Here is a 21584-nt window from a genome sequence, read left to right as displayed (position 1 = left end):
TAGTCTAGTTTTGAAACCATTCATATCTTGACGACATTTGTCAACCACTATTCTTGTTTCCAAAACGACGTCCATTAGGGATTGGACTTGTGTGTGGAGCACAGATATATCACTCTGTCTAGCCGGAAGATTTTGTTCAGTAGGCGATTTGAACAAGGTTACCTTGACAACCAATCTAGAATTACGCAGGAAGGTGTTTTTTGCACTGTTAGTGGAGAGATACTAACGCACTGCAGCAAGAGGTGACATTGCGCCTGTGGTAGCCTCGTCACCTTCAGATGGTTGTGGCTATTGAATTATTTGTTCCATAGTTTGCTGAAAGTTTGAACTTGTAGATTAGTGTACTAGATATGTTACTAATGAGATAAAAACAAACAAAATAGGTTTCACGTTTATACATAACTTATTTTGGTGAACTACTGTAATACATTAACATGTATTGTAGTTCCAACTACATAATAAAATCACTTTCAGAACATATGTCCATGTAGCATGCCTACTGTATTGTCTATTTCCTCACATTCGTTGACATCTAAGGATACAGAGACATGGTTTAAAGTAGGATGAACATAGTATGACATCATTCATATCATGGGCAAACAGATGTAAAACAAACAGGCTATTGTATCATTGTGTGCGCACGTGAACATCACAACTAGATTATAGATCAAGACCAAAAGAATATCCTTCATCTTTTTTAAACCATGTAAGGTGAAATGATACGTTAAGACAACTGTGTATAAAAGTGAACAAAGTAACTGACAATGGCTGCAAACCAAGCAGTTAAATGAACACTTCACAGTACCAATCAGTTCAAAGGCAGGAGGAGTAAGGACTTACAACAACAGCTTGAATTGGTGTGCTCATGCCCTTCATCTTGCTGGTGTGGCAATCCTTGAAGATTTTCACTACATTCGGTTCAGGTTCTTTTTGGTCTGCACGGGCTTTCCTCTATATTTGGAACAAGTCAATATAGATACGATAATATGGCACCGAAAAAAAGGAACTAACAGCTATTTATAAGAGCCTCGCAGTGTGCAATATAGCTACGAGATCCTATTGTTTGTTGGAATTTCACTTTAAAATGGTTGGTCTTGTTCTTCAAATAGTTGGCCTAGAAGAAGATACACTTGTAAGGAACATACATAAATATAAGTTTAATATGTGGTTTGATCAAATACATATACCCTACCTGATACTTTGGATCAGATCAGTGTTTAACAAGGGCTGTCCAGTCTTCATCTGTAATATAGTCCATTGGAGATGTTTGGGCGATTTCATTGTTGTTAGCCTTGCCTTCAAAGTGAGATTTTCTAAGGTGGTATCGATACTGTCGCAGAGCAGACTGAAAAACATGAGTGCATGCTTGTTTAGTTGCATCAACTTTTGGATCCAATTTGAACCTCATCTGTTAAAAAAAGAATGTGAGTCTTATTAGGAGGAAGCTAGAAAGTATGGGACAGAGCAAGACAATATTACAAATTGTGATGAATAACATTACTTGCGGATAAATGGTCAAGGTGTTAAACTGGGTATTGTCTTTCTCATTCCTGTACTGGATCCACGTTGGGAGGATACATGCATGACACCTAACGGCAATGGCTGCCTCTGATACTAACTTTGCTGACTCTGTAGCATCACGTGACCTTTTTAACTTGCCTCAAAATGGATCTCCATTCTTCCTCCTTTAGATTTTGTTAATCTGTCAAGCATTATCTCTGATGTCTGTTTCCGCTTGCGTCGTGGTGCTAGTTCAACAAAGAATATGAAAAGTGTTAGTGCACATCAAACTGTGAGAGTATATATAAAGGAGCATGCAACTGCAACTTGAGCCGGCCAGGTACCATCTTCGTGTTGATGCTCATGAGGTTCATCTGATCTTGTCAAGTCCTGTTTGTGTTAGCGGTGCTTCAGAAGTAGTGTTAGGTGTGAAGGTAGCTTTGGAACTGGCCAGTTCCGGAGCAAATGAATGAGTAACTCATTGGGATGCTGGTACAGTTGAAGCGGATGCTACAGTTGGTGGAGCAGATGATACTGTATTTGTATATTTAGCCGGTGGACTTGGACCTTCTACTGTACTATAAGTACCAGCAGAATCTCGAGGGCAGATCATTTTTCGTTTCACCCGACGAGTAACACCATTCCCTACTATATGCGTTGGAGATGCCCTAAGTTAAGCTCCGGTATCCATCCATGGGGTCTTCATACTAACGAAAGGTGCCTATATAGCAGGGCTTCTTCGATTCAAGGGATTTTCATAGAATTTTGGAGTAATCAAATTCATTAGTTTTTTTCCTACGTCGGTCATTCGATCCAGTCATTTGTATTAGATTCCATAGAAATTTAATATCTACTCAAACCTCTTGAAAAAGGTTCTCTTTTTTGATGCAATCAAACAAACTCAAAACCTGTAGGATTTCAGTGAACATGACATTTCAATCACTCAACTTTTTTTATTCCTGCATTTTTACAATTATGCAAGTAAAGATGACCCAAATGTGTTACTCCCTCCGCTTCAAAATACTTGTTATGATTTCTTTATTAGTTCTAAAACAACGACAAGTATATTCCAACGAAGGGAGTATAAACCAACCAGCCAGCCGAACTAGGATTCTCAAAAAAAAAAAGCCGAACTAAAACAATTCAAACAAACCCATCCCTAACTGACTAAGCCTAGAATCTTGACACGATAAATTACTATATATACAAGAGGGTCGAGACAAGAAAGGCCTAACCTCCAAAACAAATTAGCCCAGCTAGTGCATAGCAGTAGCATAGTATAGAACAATAACGAACAAACATCAAAATTGGGTGGTACCAGTACTACTCATCCAGCTGACCTATGCTCCCAGCTAGCGCTCGGATGCTCAAGTAGTGCTCACCAACTCTAACCTAACCCACTCTAGCAGGTCAACGGCCCCAAAGAAGAAGCTAACGTACGCATGGTTTGGTTATGCATCTCTGCTTTCAGAAAATGATGGGCATAATCTATTTCTAATCTAACCCATCTACCTAACCGGCATGGAGTTGGCGACGGGACGAGCGGCCGTGTTGTTTATTTATTCGGGTCCATGACGTGGCTTAATTAGTTATGGACATGTACATGTTCAACGGCTACAGGGGTAGTGACCGAATCCAGCAAAGACATCAGTCAGCACGCTTAATTAGTCACCATGCTGATTCTCAAAGAAAAAGTCACCATGCGTTAATGCGTACTTGTCCATACAATGGGCATGTAAGCCTGGATCCATTTTTGTATAGTCTATATTTAATATTTTAACGTTCATTGTGATAACGATGATGACAACGATGATAACGAAAAACACAACGAAGAAGAAGAAGAAACGGTCTAATGGTGGGAGTCATGGCTTAATTAGCTGCTGGTCGGTGGCGAGGGCTACATGGCAACTGGCGACTTGAGTGTGTGGTGGGAGAGTAGTGCGGCGGTTGCTATGGCAACTGAGGAGCAATGCTAGACCCACGTAAAGTTACGTGAGACTTTTACGTAAAGACTGATTTGGAGATAGTTAATTGGATTAGGATTAGTGGCTGGGGCCCACCCTGTTTGAAATAAGGGGGAGAAGAGTATTTAGGGAAGGGTACGTAAGTGTACGTAAGATATTTACGTAGGTCTAGTATTATTGGGCAACTGACTGCCCCAAGTCTCGATGGCCGGGAGTTCTTGCCTGAGGCCGACGGTGACGTCGTTCCCTTCACAAAGGGGTCGCTGCAATCTTTCTTCCTCCTTGGTACACAGGGTGAAAACTCCCGGATCTAGTTCGGATCGAGCAATCACGGTGATTCGGTGTCATGCTCAGCATGAAGACAACGTCTTGGAGTCCACAATCTCTATATTGTTCTCGATAGTTCTGGTGGTGGTGTTGATGAGGTCCTGTGGAATTGAGGTTTGCTTCAAATAGAGTTCTCACCTTGACCCAAGGGAGTGTCGTCAACATATTCGCTTGAGCTTTTGGTGGGATCCAGCATGCCAGGGACGGTGCTCCCAATCATCCTGGAAGGTTCCCCGACGAAGGAGTTTGATGTCGGGGTGACATTCCCCCACAAATTAAGGATGAGCTTACTTCTCTTGCCATCGGCTTGGGTTTGCATTTTGGTTCTACTTAGAGGAGATTGTAAAGATTTAAATATAATATTTGTACTGTGTTGGAGGAGAGAGAAAAGAAACGAACTATAAATTAGTACCCACCTGCAATACGACTCCAAAAAACTTTGTGAAAGAAGAAGGTGGGTCAAGCTGTGATAAAAATGGTACTATTAATCCGAGGCTTAGGCCTTTTCTTCCCTTTAAAGGCTTTGATTTAAACTTACAGATATTAAAATCGCATGCGCCCCCCCCCCCCCCCCCCCCCGGAGGACGCAAGCTCATCATGCATCACTGATTGCCTCCATGGCTAGAGTCTAGACGCACATGACACTACTAATAAACAATAAATTACTTGCTGAGACAGTAAAAACATGACAAGAGCATACTTCCAAACTTAATTACTTTAAAAAAGATATACCAAAAGTACTTATCCTTTTTGAACTTTGACATACTGGTACTTACAACAACGACAAGACAACATTAAACCAAAGCTAAACCATATGATTGGCAAATATATGCACTCATATATAGGGGGTTGATTAGTGCTGCAATATACTATCAGTACCATCAATGGATTTGTCATTCTCAAAGATGTTAATTGCATTTATGGAAAGATATTACTACCACTAACCTACTAGTACAAACTAGACTCCCTTTCCAGTACTCTTCTATTCCCCTCCATCCCCGTCACAGGCGTTCAATCTTTGATTATTTGTACCGGTCGTGTCGTCTTCAATGTTGCAATCTTCTTTTTTCTTGATGAATTACATGCATCTCCGTGAGTTGACCTCATCGTGCCACTAGCAGCCGCACTCGAGACCAGCTATAGTGCTCACTCACTCAAGTTGCCGCGTCCTCACCAACTCCATATGGGTTGCTATATATACATATCCCACGACGTCATGTATGGATTTCTTGTTCGTTCATTTCTCTTTGGCACGTAATCGCCCAATATATAGTTAGCAAATGTATCTCCGTCACAAATCCAGAGACAATACAAGCCTCTACACATGCATGGAACACACTATATACTACTCCCTCCGTTCCTATCTTTCTAGACATTTCAAATGACTACTACATATGGATGTATGTAGACATATTTTAGAGTGTAGATTCATTCATTTTGCTCCGTATGTAGTCACTTATTGAAATGCCTAAAAAGACAAGTATTTAGGAACGGAGGGAGTAGCAAGTTGCGAGAGGGAGAGAAGTCTAACATATTAGATAGGTGTAGGTGTAAACGTAAAAAAAGATAGGTGTAGGTGTAGCAGACTAGCAGGTCAACGACCCAAAAGCAGAAGCTAAAGTATGGTATGATTATCTATCTATCCATATCTTTAGGAGAAGCCTTTAATCTAGAGAAGACAATGAAAAAATATGTGCAATGTGTTATTTATTAGCCTTATCTTTGGTAACTATATATTTCTAAATGCGTGGTGAGAGATATTGTTGCTAAAAGACCATCTCTTAATTAAGAGAAAGTAAGCCATTTTATGCTTTGTCTATCTTCCAACTTACCATTTATATTACGGTGACACTTCTAAAATAGAATCATTGTACACACCCTGATTTTATCCATCCATACATCCAAACTTAGCATGAATTTATTTATTTGTCACGAAATGATTGAATTAAGGGGCATGCACGGATGCGGTGATTAATGACCAGCCTCAGAAGATCCAAACCCCAACGACGTAGACAACTTTTCATTTGAAATTTCAAATGTCAAGACAAACCGGGACTGATTCCAAGTATAGTATAGGAGAGCGACAAGAGCAAACCCCTAGACTAATCGCCCAAAAGGAAGTAATACTCCTATAACGATAACAAAACAACACGAAGCCAAAACTTAACCATATGATTGGCAAGTGACGAATGCTATATAGAGTGATGATTAGTTAGTACTCCAATATTGTAATGCTCCACTATGGCCTTACTAATGTTGGTTTTTGGAATTATCATTGTGAAGGTGCTAATTGCTTTTATGAAAAAAATGCGACTACCATATTTGCTATCAATAACCGGATTCCCTTTCCATCAAATCCCTCAATCCTTCCCTCCATCCCCTATCACATCATGGGTGGGCCTGGGTCGCTCTCCCTCCCACCAACGAAACCAAGGGAACAAAGAACAACTCTGTGTGCTTCCTCTCTCACCTACCCTCTCTTTCGTTGCCCGTCCCCCGAATGTGATGAAAAAGGAGAAGAGACAAAGAAGAAGTAGTATGGCGGCGTCATGGGTAGGTACAGTCAGTGAAGAGGGCTACATGGAAACTCACAAGTGGAATGTGTGGCGATGGTGTGGTACGGCGGTTGCTACAATGATCGGTTGTGCTGAGACATGAAGGCGAGGAGTTATTGCTGGGGCCGTCAATGGTGGTGTCCTTGACACCATTTCCATCTCGAGGGCGTTAGTACGGCCTTTCATCCTCTTTGGCACACTAGGTCAAAACCCTCATATCTAGTTCAGATCGAGCGATGACAATTGCTTTGGCATCATCCTCGTCATGAATGTGTCATCTTGAGGCCCACAGTCTCTCTACTACTCTTGGTGGTGGTGACACTGGTGAGGTCTTTCGCGATAGGGTGCTTACCTTGACCTGATGGAGTGCCCTCAACCTAACGACGTGAGCTTCCGGTTGCCCTCGCCTTTCGTGGACGGTGCTCCCAATCATTGTGGAAGGCGGCGGCGGGGGGGGGGGGGGTCCCAGTGAAGGAGTTTGATGGTGGTTTAAACATTCTCCACAAAATCTTGGTTGTGCTTACTCCTCTCGCCAACGGCTTGGGTTCTTTAGATGTTAGCTTTTGCTGTTTCCGTGTGGCTTATCTACTTGGTTTGCGTTTTGATTCTACTCACACTAGCGCTTAGTTGGTCTGATCTTGTGTGTGCGCTCGTGTGTATGTAAGCTTGCCTTATAAGCTAGTTCGACACTTTGTATCTTTTTTTGACGCTTTGTATCTCTTGATGTTCAAGGTATCATTAATTAAACCCTTAAAGGTGAAGAAGATGAATGTATATTTATTCTCTCCATGAACCGTTAACGGAATATGCAGATTATTACGACCATGTGTATGCGTTGATTCAGCACTTTGTATCTTTTGACGTTTAAGATATCATTAATTAAACCCTTAAATGTGAAGAAGACGAAAGTACATTTATTCTCTCCATGAACCGTTAACGAGATGTGCAGATTTATTATGGCGCCGGCGCCAAATAACGGTCGGCATCACAAAAATTCCAAGCCCCCAACACACAGGCAACTTTCCGTTTCAACTTTCAAATATTAAAACTGCGTGATCGCGCCAATCCAAACCCATCCCTGATTGACTCCAAGTATATGAATCTAGACATACATGGCACTAATAAACAACTTGTTACAAGAGAGCGAAAGCAAGACAAAGAGCATACTTCCAAACCTAATCGCGTGCCTCCAAAGGCATATTAGTAGGTTTTTTTAGCATCAACGTACTAGTAATTATTACAACAAGAGTGACAAGGCAACATCAAACCAAAACCAAACCACATGATTAGCAAATACTATGTAAATAGGGTGATGATTAGTGCTCCAACATATATGCTACCAATCCAATGGATTTGTCATTGTCATTGTCAAGATGCTATAATTTTTTTTGAGAAATGTCAAGATGCTATAATTTCTTTTGTGGAAAGAGGATGATGCTAATAAACTACTCCTACTAACTGGGCTCCCTTTCCATCTGCTCCCCCTAATCCCCCTCCCACCAGATGTGGGCCTGGCCCGGGCCCACCACCAACGGAACCAAACAACAAGACCCTGCCGCGCCACACCGCCGAGACTCCACATTGTTGATGCGTGACATGAAATGACACTCCACCGCAAACCGTCCACTGGTCCCTCTAGCCAATGCACACCTCCAAGAATGACGCCTCCAAGGAGGGAACAACAGAAGAGATCCGCCATCATCCGATCAACTGATCAAGGGTTTCCCCTGGAGGTAGCAGGAGGAGTTGGGAGCTTCGCCTCGATGATGCCTTCATGAAGGACACGACGCAAAGGCGTCACCATCATCGGCTCTGGCCACCGGCCGAAGATCAGGTTTTCACCCAGATATGTCCCAAGAACATCCACCTGACAACCTGTGCACCGTCCAGACTACTTTCAAAGCCCCAGATCTAGCCGCCCAGATCCGGTGACCAACCACGACAGCACTACCATCGTGGGAGCCCTGGCACACCGGCCACTGCCTGTTTGTGCCACCATTGGAGCCTGGAGGAGGGCCGCTACCCCACCTTGCCAAACCGCGAGAGCGGCCGAGAGGTATCCCGCATGCTCTCCACCTTCTCTGATCCGAACCAATCCAGAGATAATACAAGCCTCTACACATGCATGGAACATACTATATATGAGCAAGTTGCGAGAGGCGTAGGTGTAGCAGGTCAACGACCCAAAAGCAAAAGCTAAAGTATGGTACATTTGTCTATCTATCCATATCTTTAGGAGAAGCCCTTAATCTAGAGAAGGCAATGAAAAAAATATGTGCAATGTATTATTTATTATTCTTATCTCTGGTAACTAGATATTTCTAAATACGTGGTGAGAGGTATTATTGCTAAAAGACCATATCTTAATTAAGAGAAAGTAAGTCTTTCTTATGCTTTCTCTCTCTCACCTCATCATTCATCTGACGTGCACTTTCAAAATGAAATAATTGTACATGCCCTGGTCTTATCCACCCATCCATACAAACTTAGTGTGAATTTATTTAGTTTCCACGAGATGATTGAACTAAGGGGCATGCATGCCAGCGGTGATTAACGGCTAGCCTCTCAAGATCCAAGCCTCAACGAGTAGAAAAATTTTCGTTCGAAGTTTCAAATGTCAAGACAAAACCTGATTGATTCCAAGTATAGGTAGAATATACACACACAAAAGGTATAATAATGTAGTACAGTATTGGAGAGCGACAAGAGCAAACCCCCAGACTAATCCTCCCAAAGGATGTAGTACTCCTATAATGATAACGAAACAAAACGAAGCCAAAACTTAACCTTATGATTGACAAATGATGAATGCTATATAGAGTGATGATTAGTTGGCACTCCAATATTATAATACTCCACTATGGCCTTACTAATGCTAGTTTTTGGTATTATAATTGTGAAGATGCTAATTGCTTTTATGGAAAGACACAACTAGCATATTTGTTATTAATAACCAGACCCCCTTTCTATCAAATTCCCCTAATCCCCCCTCCATCCCTATCACATCATGGGTGGGCCTAGGTCGGACTCCCTCCCACCAACGAAACCAAAGGAACAAATAACAACTATGTGAGCTCCCTTTGCTCCTCCCCCGAATGTGATGATAAAGAAGAAGACAAAGAAGAAGCATTATGGCGGCGAGATTCGTGGGTAGGTGCAGTCGGTGAAGAGGGCTACATGGCAACTCAAGTGGAATGTGTGGTGGTGGTGTGGTGCAACGATTGCTATAATGATCGGTTGTGTTGAGACATGGAGGTGAGGAGTTATTGCTGGGGCCGTCAACGGTGGTGTCCTTAACATCATTTCCATCTTGAAGGCGCCATTACAACCTTGCATCCTCTTTGGCACACCAGGTCAAAACCCTCAGATCTAGTTCAAATCGAGCGGTGCACAGTGCTTCGGCATCATGCTCGTCATGAATGCACCATCTTGAGGTGCGCTGTCTCTCTACTACTCTTGGCGGTGGCAGTGCTGGTGAGGTCTTTGGCGATAGGGTGCTCACCTTGATCTAATGGAGTTTCATCAACCTGGTGACTTGAACTTCCGGTGGCTCTCGCCCTTCGTGGATAGTGCTCCCAATCATTGTGGAATGGGGTCCCTCGATGAAAGAGTTTGATGGTGGTTTAAACATTCTCCGCAAATTCTTGGTTGTGCTTACGCCTCTTGCCAATGGCTTGGGTTCTTTAGATGTTAGCTTTGCTATTCCGTGTGGCTTATTGACTTAGTTTTGCATTTTGATTCTACTTACACTAGCGCTTAGTTGGTCTGATCTTGCGTGTGTGTGTGTGTGTGTGCTCGTGTGTATGTGAGCTTGCCTTGTAAGCTAGTTCGACGCTTTGTATTTTTTTTGACACTTTGTATCTCTTGACGTTCAAGGTATCATTAATTAAACCCTTAAAGGTGAAGAAGATGAATGCATATTTATTTACTCCATGGACCGTTAATGGAATATGCAGATTATTACGATCAACCATGTGTACGCGCTGATTCGGCACTTTGTATCTTTTGACGTTCAAGATATCATTAATTAAACCCTTAAATGTGAAGAAGACGAAAGTACATTTATTCTCTCCGTGAACCGTTAACGGGATGTGCAGATTATTACGGCGCATGTGCGTGCGCTGGCGCCAAATAACGGTCGGCATCACAAAAATTCCAAGCCCCCAACACATAGGCAACTTTCCGTTTCAACTTTCAAATATTAAAACCGCACGATCGCGCCAATCCAAACCTATCCCTGATTGACTCCAAGTCTATGTATCTAGACACACATGGCACTAATAAACAACTTGCCACAAGAGAGCGAAAGCAAGACAAAGAGCATACTCCCAAACCCAATTGCCTCCAAAGCCATATCATTAGTTTTTTCCTCGGCATTGGCATACCAGTAATTACAACAACAACAACAATGACAAGGCAACATCAAACCAAAACCAAACCACATGATTAGCAAACATGTAAATAGGGCGATGATGATTAGTGCTCCAACATATATACCACCAATGGGTTTGTCATTGTCATTGTCATTGTGAAGATGCTATAATTGCTTTAGTGGAAAGAGGATGATGACACCAATAAACTACTCCTGCTAACCGGGCTCCCTTTCCATCTGCTCCCCCTAATCCCCCCCTCCCCATCACAGGTGGGCCCCGGCCCGGCCCGGGCCCACCACCAACGGAACCAAACAACAACTCCGTGAGCTCCCTCCCCGTCTCCACCCCTCCACCCCCTCCCCGAAGGGTGCCGCGAGCTGCTGGTGGGAGCTGCTGACCTCGCCGCGCCGCCGGCGACGCTTCCGTCCCCTCCGCCGCCGCCGCAGCTCCTCCGCGCGGGTGAGCGCCCCTCCTCCCCTCCGCCCTCCCTTGTCCCTCTTCCCACGCCGCCGCGGTTCCGGGGAACTCCCCCGGGCGAGCGAGCCATCTCCAGCGCGCACGCCGGGCTCCGATCCGCGCGGCCCAGACCGCGGGCCGGGCGGCCGAGCGAGCCCTTGCTCGGGAGGGAGCTGGCAAGCGGGGCGCGTGGGGTTCACGCGGGGTTCGCGCTGGGAATTTTGAATTTCGTGGCGGTTTCCCAGCACCGCCGCCGCCGCCCCCCGGAATCTGCGGTGGATTTCTGCTAGGTTTTCCGAGGCGGTTTCCGTGGTTCTCGGCTGCTAAAGCTTGCCTTTTTCTCCCTGCTCTTCTTCCTCCTCGTCGCAGATTCAGTTGCCCAGCGACCGGCCCACGGCCGTGGAGGAGCGGTGCTGATTGAGGTCGCGAGATTCGGGGTTCTGCCAGGGGCGGGGGAAGTCTCCGGGGCGATTCGGGGGAGGCCTCGTCGGATTCCGGCGGGGATTCAGCGGCGGAGGCGGCCTCGTTGGACTCCGGCGCTTGGGAACCCCTCCTAGGAATGGCCGCTGGCGGCGACGGCGGCGCCAAGTACAACTCGTACAAGGCGCCGGGGCTGCGGGGCGCGATACTGGAGGCGGCGCACGCCTCGTGCCTCGGGGACCGGTACGCGCTCGGGGAGCAGCTCGGGTGGGGCCAGTTCGGGGTCATCCGGTCCTGCTCCGACATGGTCACCGGCGAGGCGCTGGCCTGCAAGTCCATCGCCAAGGACCGGCTCACCTCCCCCGACGACGTGCGGGGGGTCCGGCTCGAGATCGAGGTCATGGCGCGCCTCTCGGGCCACCCCAACGTCGTCGACCTCAAGGCGGTGTACGAGGACCAGGACTCGGTGCACCTCGTCATGGAGCTCTGCGCCGGCGGGGAGCTCTTCCACCGCCTCCAGGAGCGCGGCTGCTTCCCGGAGCACGAGGCCGCCACGCTCTTCAGGTACCTCATGGAGGTCGTCGCGCACTGCCACAGCAAGGGGATCGTGCACCGGGACCTCAAGCCCGAGAACATCCTCCTCGTCAGCAAGTCGCCGTCCTCGCCCATCAAGCTCGCCGACTTTGGCCTCGCCACCTACACCCAGCCTGGTATGGTTGATTCACAAGTCTGGTCACCTCTGGATTAGTCATGTCTGGTGGTCTTTGGAGGCTAAATTGGGGGTTTGGATTTTGTCAGGTCAAAGATTGAGCGGCACGGTGGGGAGCCCGTTTTACATTGCGCCGGAGGTGCTTGCCGGCGGGTACAACGAGGCTGCCGATGTGTGGAGCGCCGGGGTTATACTCTACATCCTTTTGAGTGGCATCCCACCGTTCTGGGGGAAGACCAAGTCGAAGATCTTCGAGTGTATCAGGTCGACAGAGCTGCGGTTCCCTTCCGACCCCTGGGACAGGGTTTCGGATTCGGCCAAGGAGCTCATCACCGGCATGCTGCGGCGCGATCCCGCACAGAGGCTCACAGCTGAGCAAGTTCTAGGTGAGACATCAGACATACATCATCTGTTTTGAAACCATAGGATGCTCGGCATTCCGTTCCTTTCTATATCATTAGCATCATACACAAGCATAGAAGTGACCTTTGGTTCTTGATGATTCATGTCCATGCCTTCATGCAACTGAGCTGTAGACCAGAATGTAGAGATCAATCGGAATTTGGTTGATCAGTATACAATTGTTTATTTAAAGCTGTTTTGAATAAGATATCAAGTCTTCACTGCTAAGTCATGAGCTAGCGCCAGCTAAAGGTTCAGTGTTAGGGTCATGTTCTGGATTTCTGGTAGAACCACTAGGGTACACAAATAAACAAGTCTGAATCTTTGCTGCCCCTTGAATGTTTCCTTTTGATAAATAAAATTCACATGGTTGCTTCTTTATTAGTGTTGATGATTCATCTCTGTCACCCTTGATAGAATCTTTGTTTGGCTGTCATTGCTTCATTTCCAGACCTTACTGTGTAGTACAGATCAGCTGTTAATGGTTTCCTTTCTCCTGATGATAGTTTACAGTTGTTTACCATCTGGGGTTTATTGCCTAAACAACCGCCCTTTGTGCAGAGCATTCCTGGATACGAGAACACGCCAACGATTCGCGCGATTCCTGCGGTGGTTGCCTTGAGATCGGCCTTGGGAGGGAGGAGCCTGGCTCATGCTCGTTCTCCACGCCGATGGCGACACGCAGCCGCGACGTGAGCTTCAGCACCGGCGGCCCGATTGCCTGCCAGGGCCTGTCGGAAGAACCCTGCTCTCCAACATTCTCCTGTAGATCCTCCTTCTCTGCGTTCAGCGCAGCCAGGGCTCCAGCTCCATCTTGCGGAGCCTTGTTATTCTCATTCGGTGACAGCCCCGAACCCATGAAGGATGCTGCGCCTGTGGTGTCGATGCCGAGCTTCTCATTCTTCTGTGGGCTAGGGTCCGACGAGCCTGAGCCATTGGTGGCATCAGGCGACATCACCACGGAGAAGGGAGCTCATTGTGTCGAAGACGCCGCGGTGGTGTGCCTCAACACCTCCTCCTCGGCTCTGAGGAGGATGGCGGAGGCGGCCCTGAGAGGGGCGGCTGTGACGAGGGCGAACCCGTCGTCACGCAGCAGGCGGAACCACACCATCGGCGCCGGCGACGAGCGGGGGCACCAGCATGACCTGGACATGGCGGTCGCCGAGTCGGTGATCCGGTGGGCGTCGTGCACGCACCTGTCCACCACCCTCTCCCTCCGCGCCTCGCTCGTGTGCTAGCATCAGCTCTCCACCGGCGTCGGAGTTTGTTCCTGTAGCCTGTCTCTCTGCTTGCACTGCGACGCAAGCCGGGGAAGTGAGATGAGAAGAGAAGAGATTAGAGATGAGTGTGTCACTGCCACTGGTTGTAGTAGAATGTAATCTGGACATGATGATATATCTATATATTGTTATAGACTTATAGTAGATCGCCGAGTGTTTGTTGCTGGTGCCAAGTGATGATGCGAAATCTGTGTTTGGAACTTATGAATTTTGCGGAACGGGTCGATTTACGGAGAAATTGACCGTGTTTTCAGCCTCTGCGGCTGGAGAGTTTGTTCGTAAAATTTGAGAGGATTTGACCAGAAATTTGAATGGTTTCTTATAATGCTGAGAATCGTTTCCTTCTTTCAAAGAAGTTTAGGCAACAACTTCCGAAGCTGAAACTTTGCTCTGCCTCGCTCGCGCATTTCGTCGAACACCATGTCGTCCACCGCCGCCGCCGCCCCGTCCGACGGCGACGCCAAGCTCCAGTGCTTCCTGCAATGGCTCCAGGTCGCGCCCTCTCCTCCCTCCCCTAGCCCCCCCGGTCCCCGTGCTCTCCTAAACCCTGGCCGCTTTCCACCGCAGGCCAACGGCGCCGACCTCCGCGGCTGCACGATCCGCGCCTGCGGCCGCAAGGGCTTCGGCGTCTACGCCACCGCCGCCGATGCAGGCGCCGCCGACGGTAACCATCGCTCTTCTCCCCCCTGCCGGAGGCTCTGCAAGGCCCTGATCGATCGGCCGCGTGGTTGGTGGTGCAGGGGTGGTGATGGCGGTGCCGCTGGACCTCGCCGTCACCCCGATGCGGGTGCTGCAGGACCCGCTCGTCGGCGCGCGGTGCCGCGCGCTCTTCGAGGAAGGTGGCGTCGACGACCGCCTCCTCGTCATGCTCTTCCTCATGGCCGAGCGCCTCCGCCCTAGCTCCCTCTGGAAGCCGTAAGCTCACACCTTCTCCCCCTGCTCTCAACTCTGAACTCTGAACCACCGTTAACTTTTGTGGATTCTGCTCGTTGCGTCTGCAGGTACTTGGATGTGCTCCCGAGCACCTTTGGGAGCTCCGTCTGGTTCAGCGACGAGGAGCTCGCGGAGGTGGAAGGCACAACGCTGCACCGCGCCACGGTCATGCAGGTTCGTCAGTTGCAGACTGCTGCTTTTGCTTCTTTGTTGGATTGGGCATTGAGAGAGCAGTACATTGGTGGAAATGAACATAATGGGGGCTTTTGTTTCAGAGAGAATCGTTACAAAAGTTATTCGATGATAAGGTGAAAGGTCTGGTCGAGGAGCTTCTACATGTCGATGAATCGGGAAGGTTTGTTGAGATTTTGCTCCGCATTGGCTCTTTACCAAACACACGCACACACAGTTCCTTTATTATCTCAAAGGAATGCTTTTGTGCTGTGGTTTTGCTGTACAGGGGATTGCACCTTTTCATATATGAACCTCATACCCGTCAAATGTTTTATTTTGCAGCTCAATTGAAGTGCGGTTTGAGGACTTCCTTTGGTATGCGTATCACCAGTTGCATTTATAGTATTAACGGAAGTATATAAATTTTATTTGATATCATTTTGCCAGCATGGTTTCCCATGCTAATATGTGGAAAGTCCCAATTAGGTGAAAACTTTATTATCAAGGAATATGTACTTAATTAAAGCAACGGTTTCAACAGCCAATCCTTCCTTTAAATCCGATTGTTTAACAGCTTAGACTTCCGAAATGAGGCCTTTAATTATCTGCAGGTTTATTTCTTCTCTTTTTCTCCCCATGCCAATCACCAATATGAGTTTATGCCAGGGCAAACTCGATTTTCTGGACTCGAGCGCTGAACATCCCACTGCCTCATTCTTACGTTTTTCCGGGCTCGCTTGATGAACAACAGAACAGAACTGGGGAAGCTTTGGGTGCTTCTAGTCTCACCAATCAACAGGTTAGTTTGAATCTTCCCGAACAAGAGCCGTCTAGCAACTCAAGTTTAATCTTAAGTATTTTTCATTCTCGCATTGTATGTAAATTTCCTTTTCTATTTTATACCGGTGGTTCTGGATTTGTTTCTTATGCACAACCTTTGTGGAATATGGCTAAATGTCAGTGGAACTAGTTAACGGGTATTTAACCACAAAGAGAAGAACCTTAGCTACCATTATTATCACTGCCAAGGATCAAATATTTAATTGGGTGACAGGTGAGTAGTCATAGCTGCAACTTACGCGACCCACATATCCTAGAATTACAATGTCACAATTACTGGCATTTGTTTTTGCTGCATAAATAATTATCATCAGTTTTTAACCTCTTTTGAGGGGCACAGCAAACAATGGGAAAACTGCAGTTTAGAACACAGTGATTTTATCTGTAAGATATAGAGAAGTGATGCTGATGAAATAATGGTTTCCTGTAACTGCTGGAATAGTGGGCATCCATATACTCGTTATTACAGAAATCATGCCTAACAGTTCAGCTTGTAAAACACAGTCTAACTATCAAGGACTAAAATGGACTTAAATAGTCACACAAGGGCTAAATAATACTCGCTCCGTTCACAAATATAAGATTTTCTAACTTTTTCCTAAATCAGATGTATATAGACACGTTTTAGCGTGTTTGTTCACTCATTTCAGTCTGTATGTAGTCCATATTGAAATATCCAAAACTTCTTATATTTGTGAACGGAGGGAGCAGTACATTAATAGACCTATAATATAGCAATACTTGGAAGAACTTCTTGATGCTTGATGAGCTAGCGCCAGTCATTTTTTCTAATAATTATGGCTTCTGGTATCTTATTTTTATTTATTCCAATAAGCTAATAGATATCATCATCTACAACATAACACTTGGTGTTTATTTGCAGGAAACTGACATTACAACGAAGAATTGTAGTGGTGAAGAGATTCCTGAATCTTGTAATACAGAGTCAATTTGGGTTGAGGGGCTCGTGCCAGGAATCGATTTCTGTAACCATAGTAAGAGTCCTAAGTAAAGTACACGAATGATCTAGATTTAAGTCAGTTGGCATGACATATTGGAGGATACCCATAAGAAACACTTCAGTGTGTATTTGCCAAGAGTTACATGAATTTTACTAGTGAAGACAGTCAAGCTTTCTCTGTTAAATAAGTATTGATCTTTCCCCATTCTAAGATAAGCTTGATTGTCCACTCTAGATGTAAAGGCTCTGGCGACATGGGAAGTTGATTCGGTGGGAAATTTAACAGGAATTCCTGCTTCAATGTACCTCATGCTTGGTAATTATGCTGATCCAAATTTTGTATCTCATAGTTCTTCGTTTAAGATTTTTTTCCGAACTTGTTTGTTAGTAGATTTTAGTTCCCACTATGGTCGTGTCTATTCTTTGTGGAGGCAAATTGCTCGGTAACATCACAGAGATCATGCCAGTTTAAAAACATCATCAGTGTCTTGTGTGTCACTGGCTCACTTACAAGTGGCCCCAGGGACCATTTGCCAGCCTCACATTAAATGGTGTTTTTCCATCTTATACAGTTTTACAATGTCACTGATCTAACCTCCTTATATTCGTTTCTTTCTGAAGTGCAAGCTGGTAAAAGCTCTGTTGAGACTGGGACAGAGATCTACATAAATTATGGCAACAAAGGAAATGAGGTACTTATACAATTATTAACAAATCTAGCCTTTGTTTTACAGCTTTTGAGACTTTAGAGTTGACTTTATTAAGGCATGGAGTAAGATGCGATGCGATGAAAACAGCGATAACATGTGATATCAAAGCATGAACTAACACTAGATCTAAGGGTATAAACCACCAGGACAGCTAAATATTATCCTATATAATATTTGTTACCTTTCGTTCTCTTTATATAACAATCCTTCCCTTTTGATCATATTTGATGGAGTTAGTATTTATCACCTGTCTTCAGACTTGTTCATCATCGTTTAGCTAGTACACGTCATGGTACATTTTTTCTAGAATGGTAAAAGTTCTCAGATGTAGTTTCTTTAGAGTTGCACACACAGTTACACGCCCGATGAATAATCTAGAGAAGAATTATCATGTAACTGAGGCCTGACAGCTTGCATAATGAAAGGATAAATGTTTGGACGGGGCGAGGAAGGTACACACACTCCAGTCCACTGGCTCCATGTCCATTTTGTTTTGTCCATTGGATCTGTGATTTTCTACATGGATCCACATATCCTTACAGATTTACTTTTGATACATATATGCTAGTTTAAGAGTGCATATTGGCTCTAGATTTTCAGCGTACTTAAAACAGGGAAGGTACTTTTCTATCTCATTGGTGAATGACAAGTTGCACTAACATCATGTTTGTTATCAAGAAACTATAGTGTGTTTCATGATTTACTATTTATGCGTGGGTTTAAAACAACATGTAGTCATTAAAGATACCAGCAAAGTCGCCATGATTTATGTATGGTTATCAGAATAGAATTACTGATGAAATGTATTTTGTGTTTACCAACAGGAATTGCTGTACCTATATGGATTTGTGGTTGACAATAATCCAGATGATTATCTCATGGTAACCCTCACATTGATGTATGCACCAAAAGTTTGTAATAAGATTTGTAGGATATATTTTGCAAATTTCATTTTCTGGTTAACGTATAGATTGCATGCTAAATGTGAACCCATTAAAGTGACCGATTGCAACGAAACAAAAAGAACCAGCTCACACTAAAAGGAGAAACAGGAAAGTCATTATTCACTGCAATTTTAGAATTAGGAGTTAAAGTTTGATAAATAGTACATCAATGCCTTCAGCGTATTCTAAGTTTGATAATAGATCAATACCTTTTTTAAGAACCTCTTATAGCATACTTATGTAAGAAGTAGCTGTTTATCCTTTGATGTCCTTGCTTTAACTGCAGGTTCATTATCCAGTAGAAGCTCTTAGACAGCTTCAGTCTGCTGACGTTAAGATGAAACTAATTGAGATGCAGGTACAAATATGTGTTTATTTTTTTTAAAAAAATTACACCAAGTGTTTATGTTTATCTTGTATGGCTTCAACTATGTTCTGTTTAGATGAACTTACCCAACACAAAGTTTTCTGGAATTGAGTCAGAAATTTGATTGCACTTATTATCTATACCCCGCCGTCTTTGGTTTGTTTTGTATGGGGTATTTGATATTTACTGAGTGGCTCGAGTTATTTTTTTTATTTGGAAAAACATGGTTCGAGATTGTGATGACTTTTCTAATGAATTCAACCCATCTGAGAAGCTGTTGCCACTTGCCAGCATGGCTCTCACTTTGTATGTATTTAATGTTTGCAGAAGGCTGAATTGAGATGTCTTCTACCTACAAGTTTGCTTGATAGGGGATTTTTCGGAACCAGCACCAGTTCTAGTGAAGATGATAACAAGAAAAATGCTAGTCATTTTTCTAGTTACAGTTGGAGTGGTCAACGCAAAGTTCCATCATATCTCCACAAAAATGTTTTCCCTCAAGAATTTTTAAGTACTCTTCGCACAATTGCCATGCAAGAACATGAGCTTGAACAGGTTGCTTCCCTGCTTGGAGAGGTTGGTGTTTTTCTTTCACATACTGAACAGCGTGGGTTGATTCCTACTCCCTCCGTTTGGAATTACTTGTCTCGGATATGGATGTATCTAGAACTAAAATACGTCTAGATACATCCATTTCTGCGACAAGTAATTCCGAACGGAGGGAGTAGATGACAAACTGGGTACTCTGAAAACAAAAGATGTAAAGTGAGTATTAGCTTCATATTTTAGCCATCATGCTACATTACCAACTGCTGGATGAGATGATGAGCTCCTTATATTTCTGTTTGGAGTAGCTTTACTATATATCATTATTGGTGTTAAAAAATACCATATAAAACATCGTTGTAGACCATCTGATTAACCTGTTAACAAGAGTGCCTGCTGTAAAGACACTGAGTTAAACCTGTGTATTTCCCTTTTTTGAAAGAGTTGTTCATGGAGGAACGGCGCTCTAGTTTCATAGCAATTTGTTTCGTTTGCTGATCTAACTCATTTTGAATTAAATTTTTGTTCTTAGCATTATGACATATGGCTTTTTTCTTTAAAGAAAAAGAGCGAGTCAAGAACCATTTTAGGATGCGTTGCATCTGGGCTTGAAGGACAGTAAGTGTTGTCTTTTTGTGATCATCTGGTTTTGAGACCCTTCTTTGAACTTGCTCTTACTAGGTTGGATCTAGTGAGGATGGAGAACCATCTGATGCAGAGATCAAAAGCGCTATATGGGAGGTGTGCGGTGATCATGGAGCGCTGGGATTGCTTGTGGATCTTCTTAGGGTGAAGTAATACAAACAATATGACTCCTTTTTCCTCCTCCTTCGTGCACCATGCACTTGTTATATTTGATAGAGCCCTGTCAAGTGTGAACAGTTAGTTGATCAATCCTCTCATTTTGCAAGAATGGCTGAACTTGAAGAAGGAACTGGAACAGAAGCATCTGACAGTCAACTGCTGGAGAAATTTGATTCCAACGATCCAGATGACTCCTTGAGGTAAATTTTCTTTATGTTGCTGGGAAGATGCCTGTTTTTATTTCCAACGCTTACTCTTCTTGTATAGATCTTAACATAATATAGTTATCCAAATTTACTTCTGGGCACTAGCAACAGTGACTATTTTAAGAGCCACAGTAAGCAATGTGTTCTTTTGGAGAAAGCACTCGATTGCCACAGCGTCAACGTGAGCAATGTAGCTGATATTGCTGGAATACCGCCTGAAATTTTCATCGCCCAGGGAAAACTAGAAATATGTTTCATTTGTTACGTCAATCAGTTCAATTGCCTGACCACTTTGGTTCCTGCAGTTATCTGTACATAAACAAGTCTGTGTAACTGTATTGTGCCATAAACAAGTGATTGACTCAAAACCGCACAATACCCTAGTTTCTGATCTTAGCTAGGGTGCATGTTTTGTCCGCATTGTCCTTAATAAATCTGACTGCCACGGCATCGGTGATTTCTTACTGTTTCCTTGTCCTCCTTTTCACAGTGCAACCGTCGAAGGCATCGAAGCGACGAAATCGAGAGTGAACAGAAGGTCGTGTATAGTGTACCGTAGAGGGCAGAAGCAGCTGACGAGGATGTTCCTCAGGGAGGCGGAACGTCTTCTGGAGCTGTCCGCGGAGGAGCAGACATAGAGACTTTGCTTACCTGGTACAACATGTGTTGGGAGCGACACATCTCTAACTAGACTTGTGTTGTTCCGCTTTGGAGAAATATATTTGCTACACCCAAACTTTGGACAAATATTGTTATCCTTGTATTGGGTTTTTTCAGACTTAAAAATAGGATCACACTCACACAAGGAAAGTGTACACTAAATACAATCCGTATGCCAATATGTACCTAGAACGCGACGGCTGCCCATCAAGCTCACTTTATTTAGTCTGATAATATGGCCAATGTCTTTATGCATTTTCATTTCCCGTGGGATGATTATCATCATAGATTTGATGTCTTTTGTCATCTCCTCCTAACCTTAGGGTGAGAGGGAGGGTCATATGATCCATTTCATTATGAAGTTCATGTTGCGGATAAGTGGACCCTCCTATGGAAGCCACGTGCTTGCACCTCTTGAGAAAGTGGCCGTTAACACGCAATGCATCAATCATC

General features: G+C 44.5%; 2 protein-coding genes across 2 annotated transcripts; both read left to right on the top strand.

Annotated features, from left to right (window-relative positions):
• Positions 1-11008: 11008 nt before the first annotated feature.
• Positions 11009-14130, top strand: PEPKR1 (phosphoenolpyruvate carboxylase-related kinase 1). Its single transcript, XM_048689984.2, has 4 exons — positions 11009-11178; positions 11545-12305; positions 12394-12690; positions 13268-14130. The coding sequence occupies exons 2-4, from the start codon at positions 11735-11737 to the stop codon at positions 13942-13944; spliced, it is 1545 nt and encodes a 514-aa protein (XP_048545941.1). The 5' UTR covers positions 11009-11178; positions 11545-11734; the 3' UTR covers positions 13945-14130.
• A 198-nt stretch (positions 14131-14328) lies between these two features.
• On the top strand, positions 14329-21365 carry LOC125524956 (SET domain-containing protein). The gene is made up of 16 exons (XM_048689983.2): positions 14329-14478; positions 14554-14650; positions 14727-14901; positions 14988-15093; positions 15195-15274; positions 15436-15468; positions 15760-15892; positions 16817-16928; positions 17130-17210; positions 17516-17586; positions 18429-18485; positions 18835-18906; positions 19243-19491; positions 20143-20255; positions 20373-20465; positions 20962-21365. Exons 1-16 carry the CDS (start codon positions 14407-14409, stop codon positions 21107-21109), a joined length of 1692 nt encoding a protein of 563 aa, XP_048545940.2. The 5' UTR covers positions 14329-14406; the 3' UTR covers positions 21110-21365.
• Positions 21366-21584: the final 219 nt, after the last annotated feature.

The sequence above is a fragment of the Triticum urartu genome, chromosome 7A (assembly GCF_056163025.1).
Source record: "Triticum urartu cultivar PI428250 chromosome 7A, HENAU_Tu73, whole genome shotgun sequence".
In the NCBI taxonomy this organism is placed as follows: Eukaryota; Viridiplantae; Streptophyta; class Magnoliopsida; order Poales; family Poaceae; genus Triticum; species Triticum urartu.
Note: the sequence above shows the minus strand (reverse complement) of the source record. Positions and strands in the feature narration are given on the sequence as shown.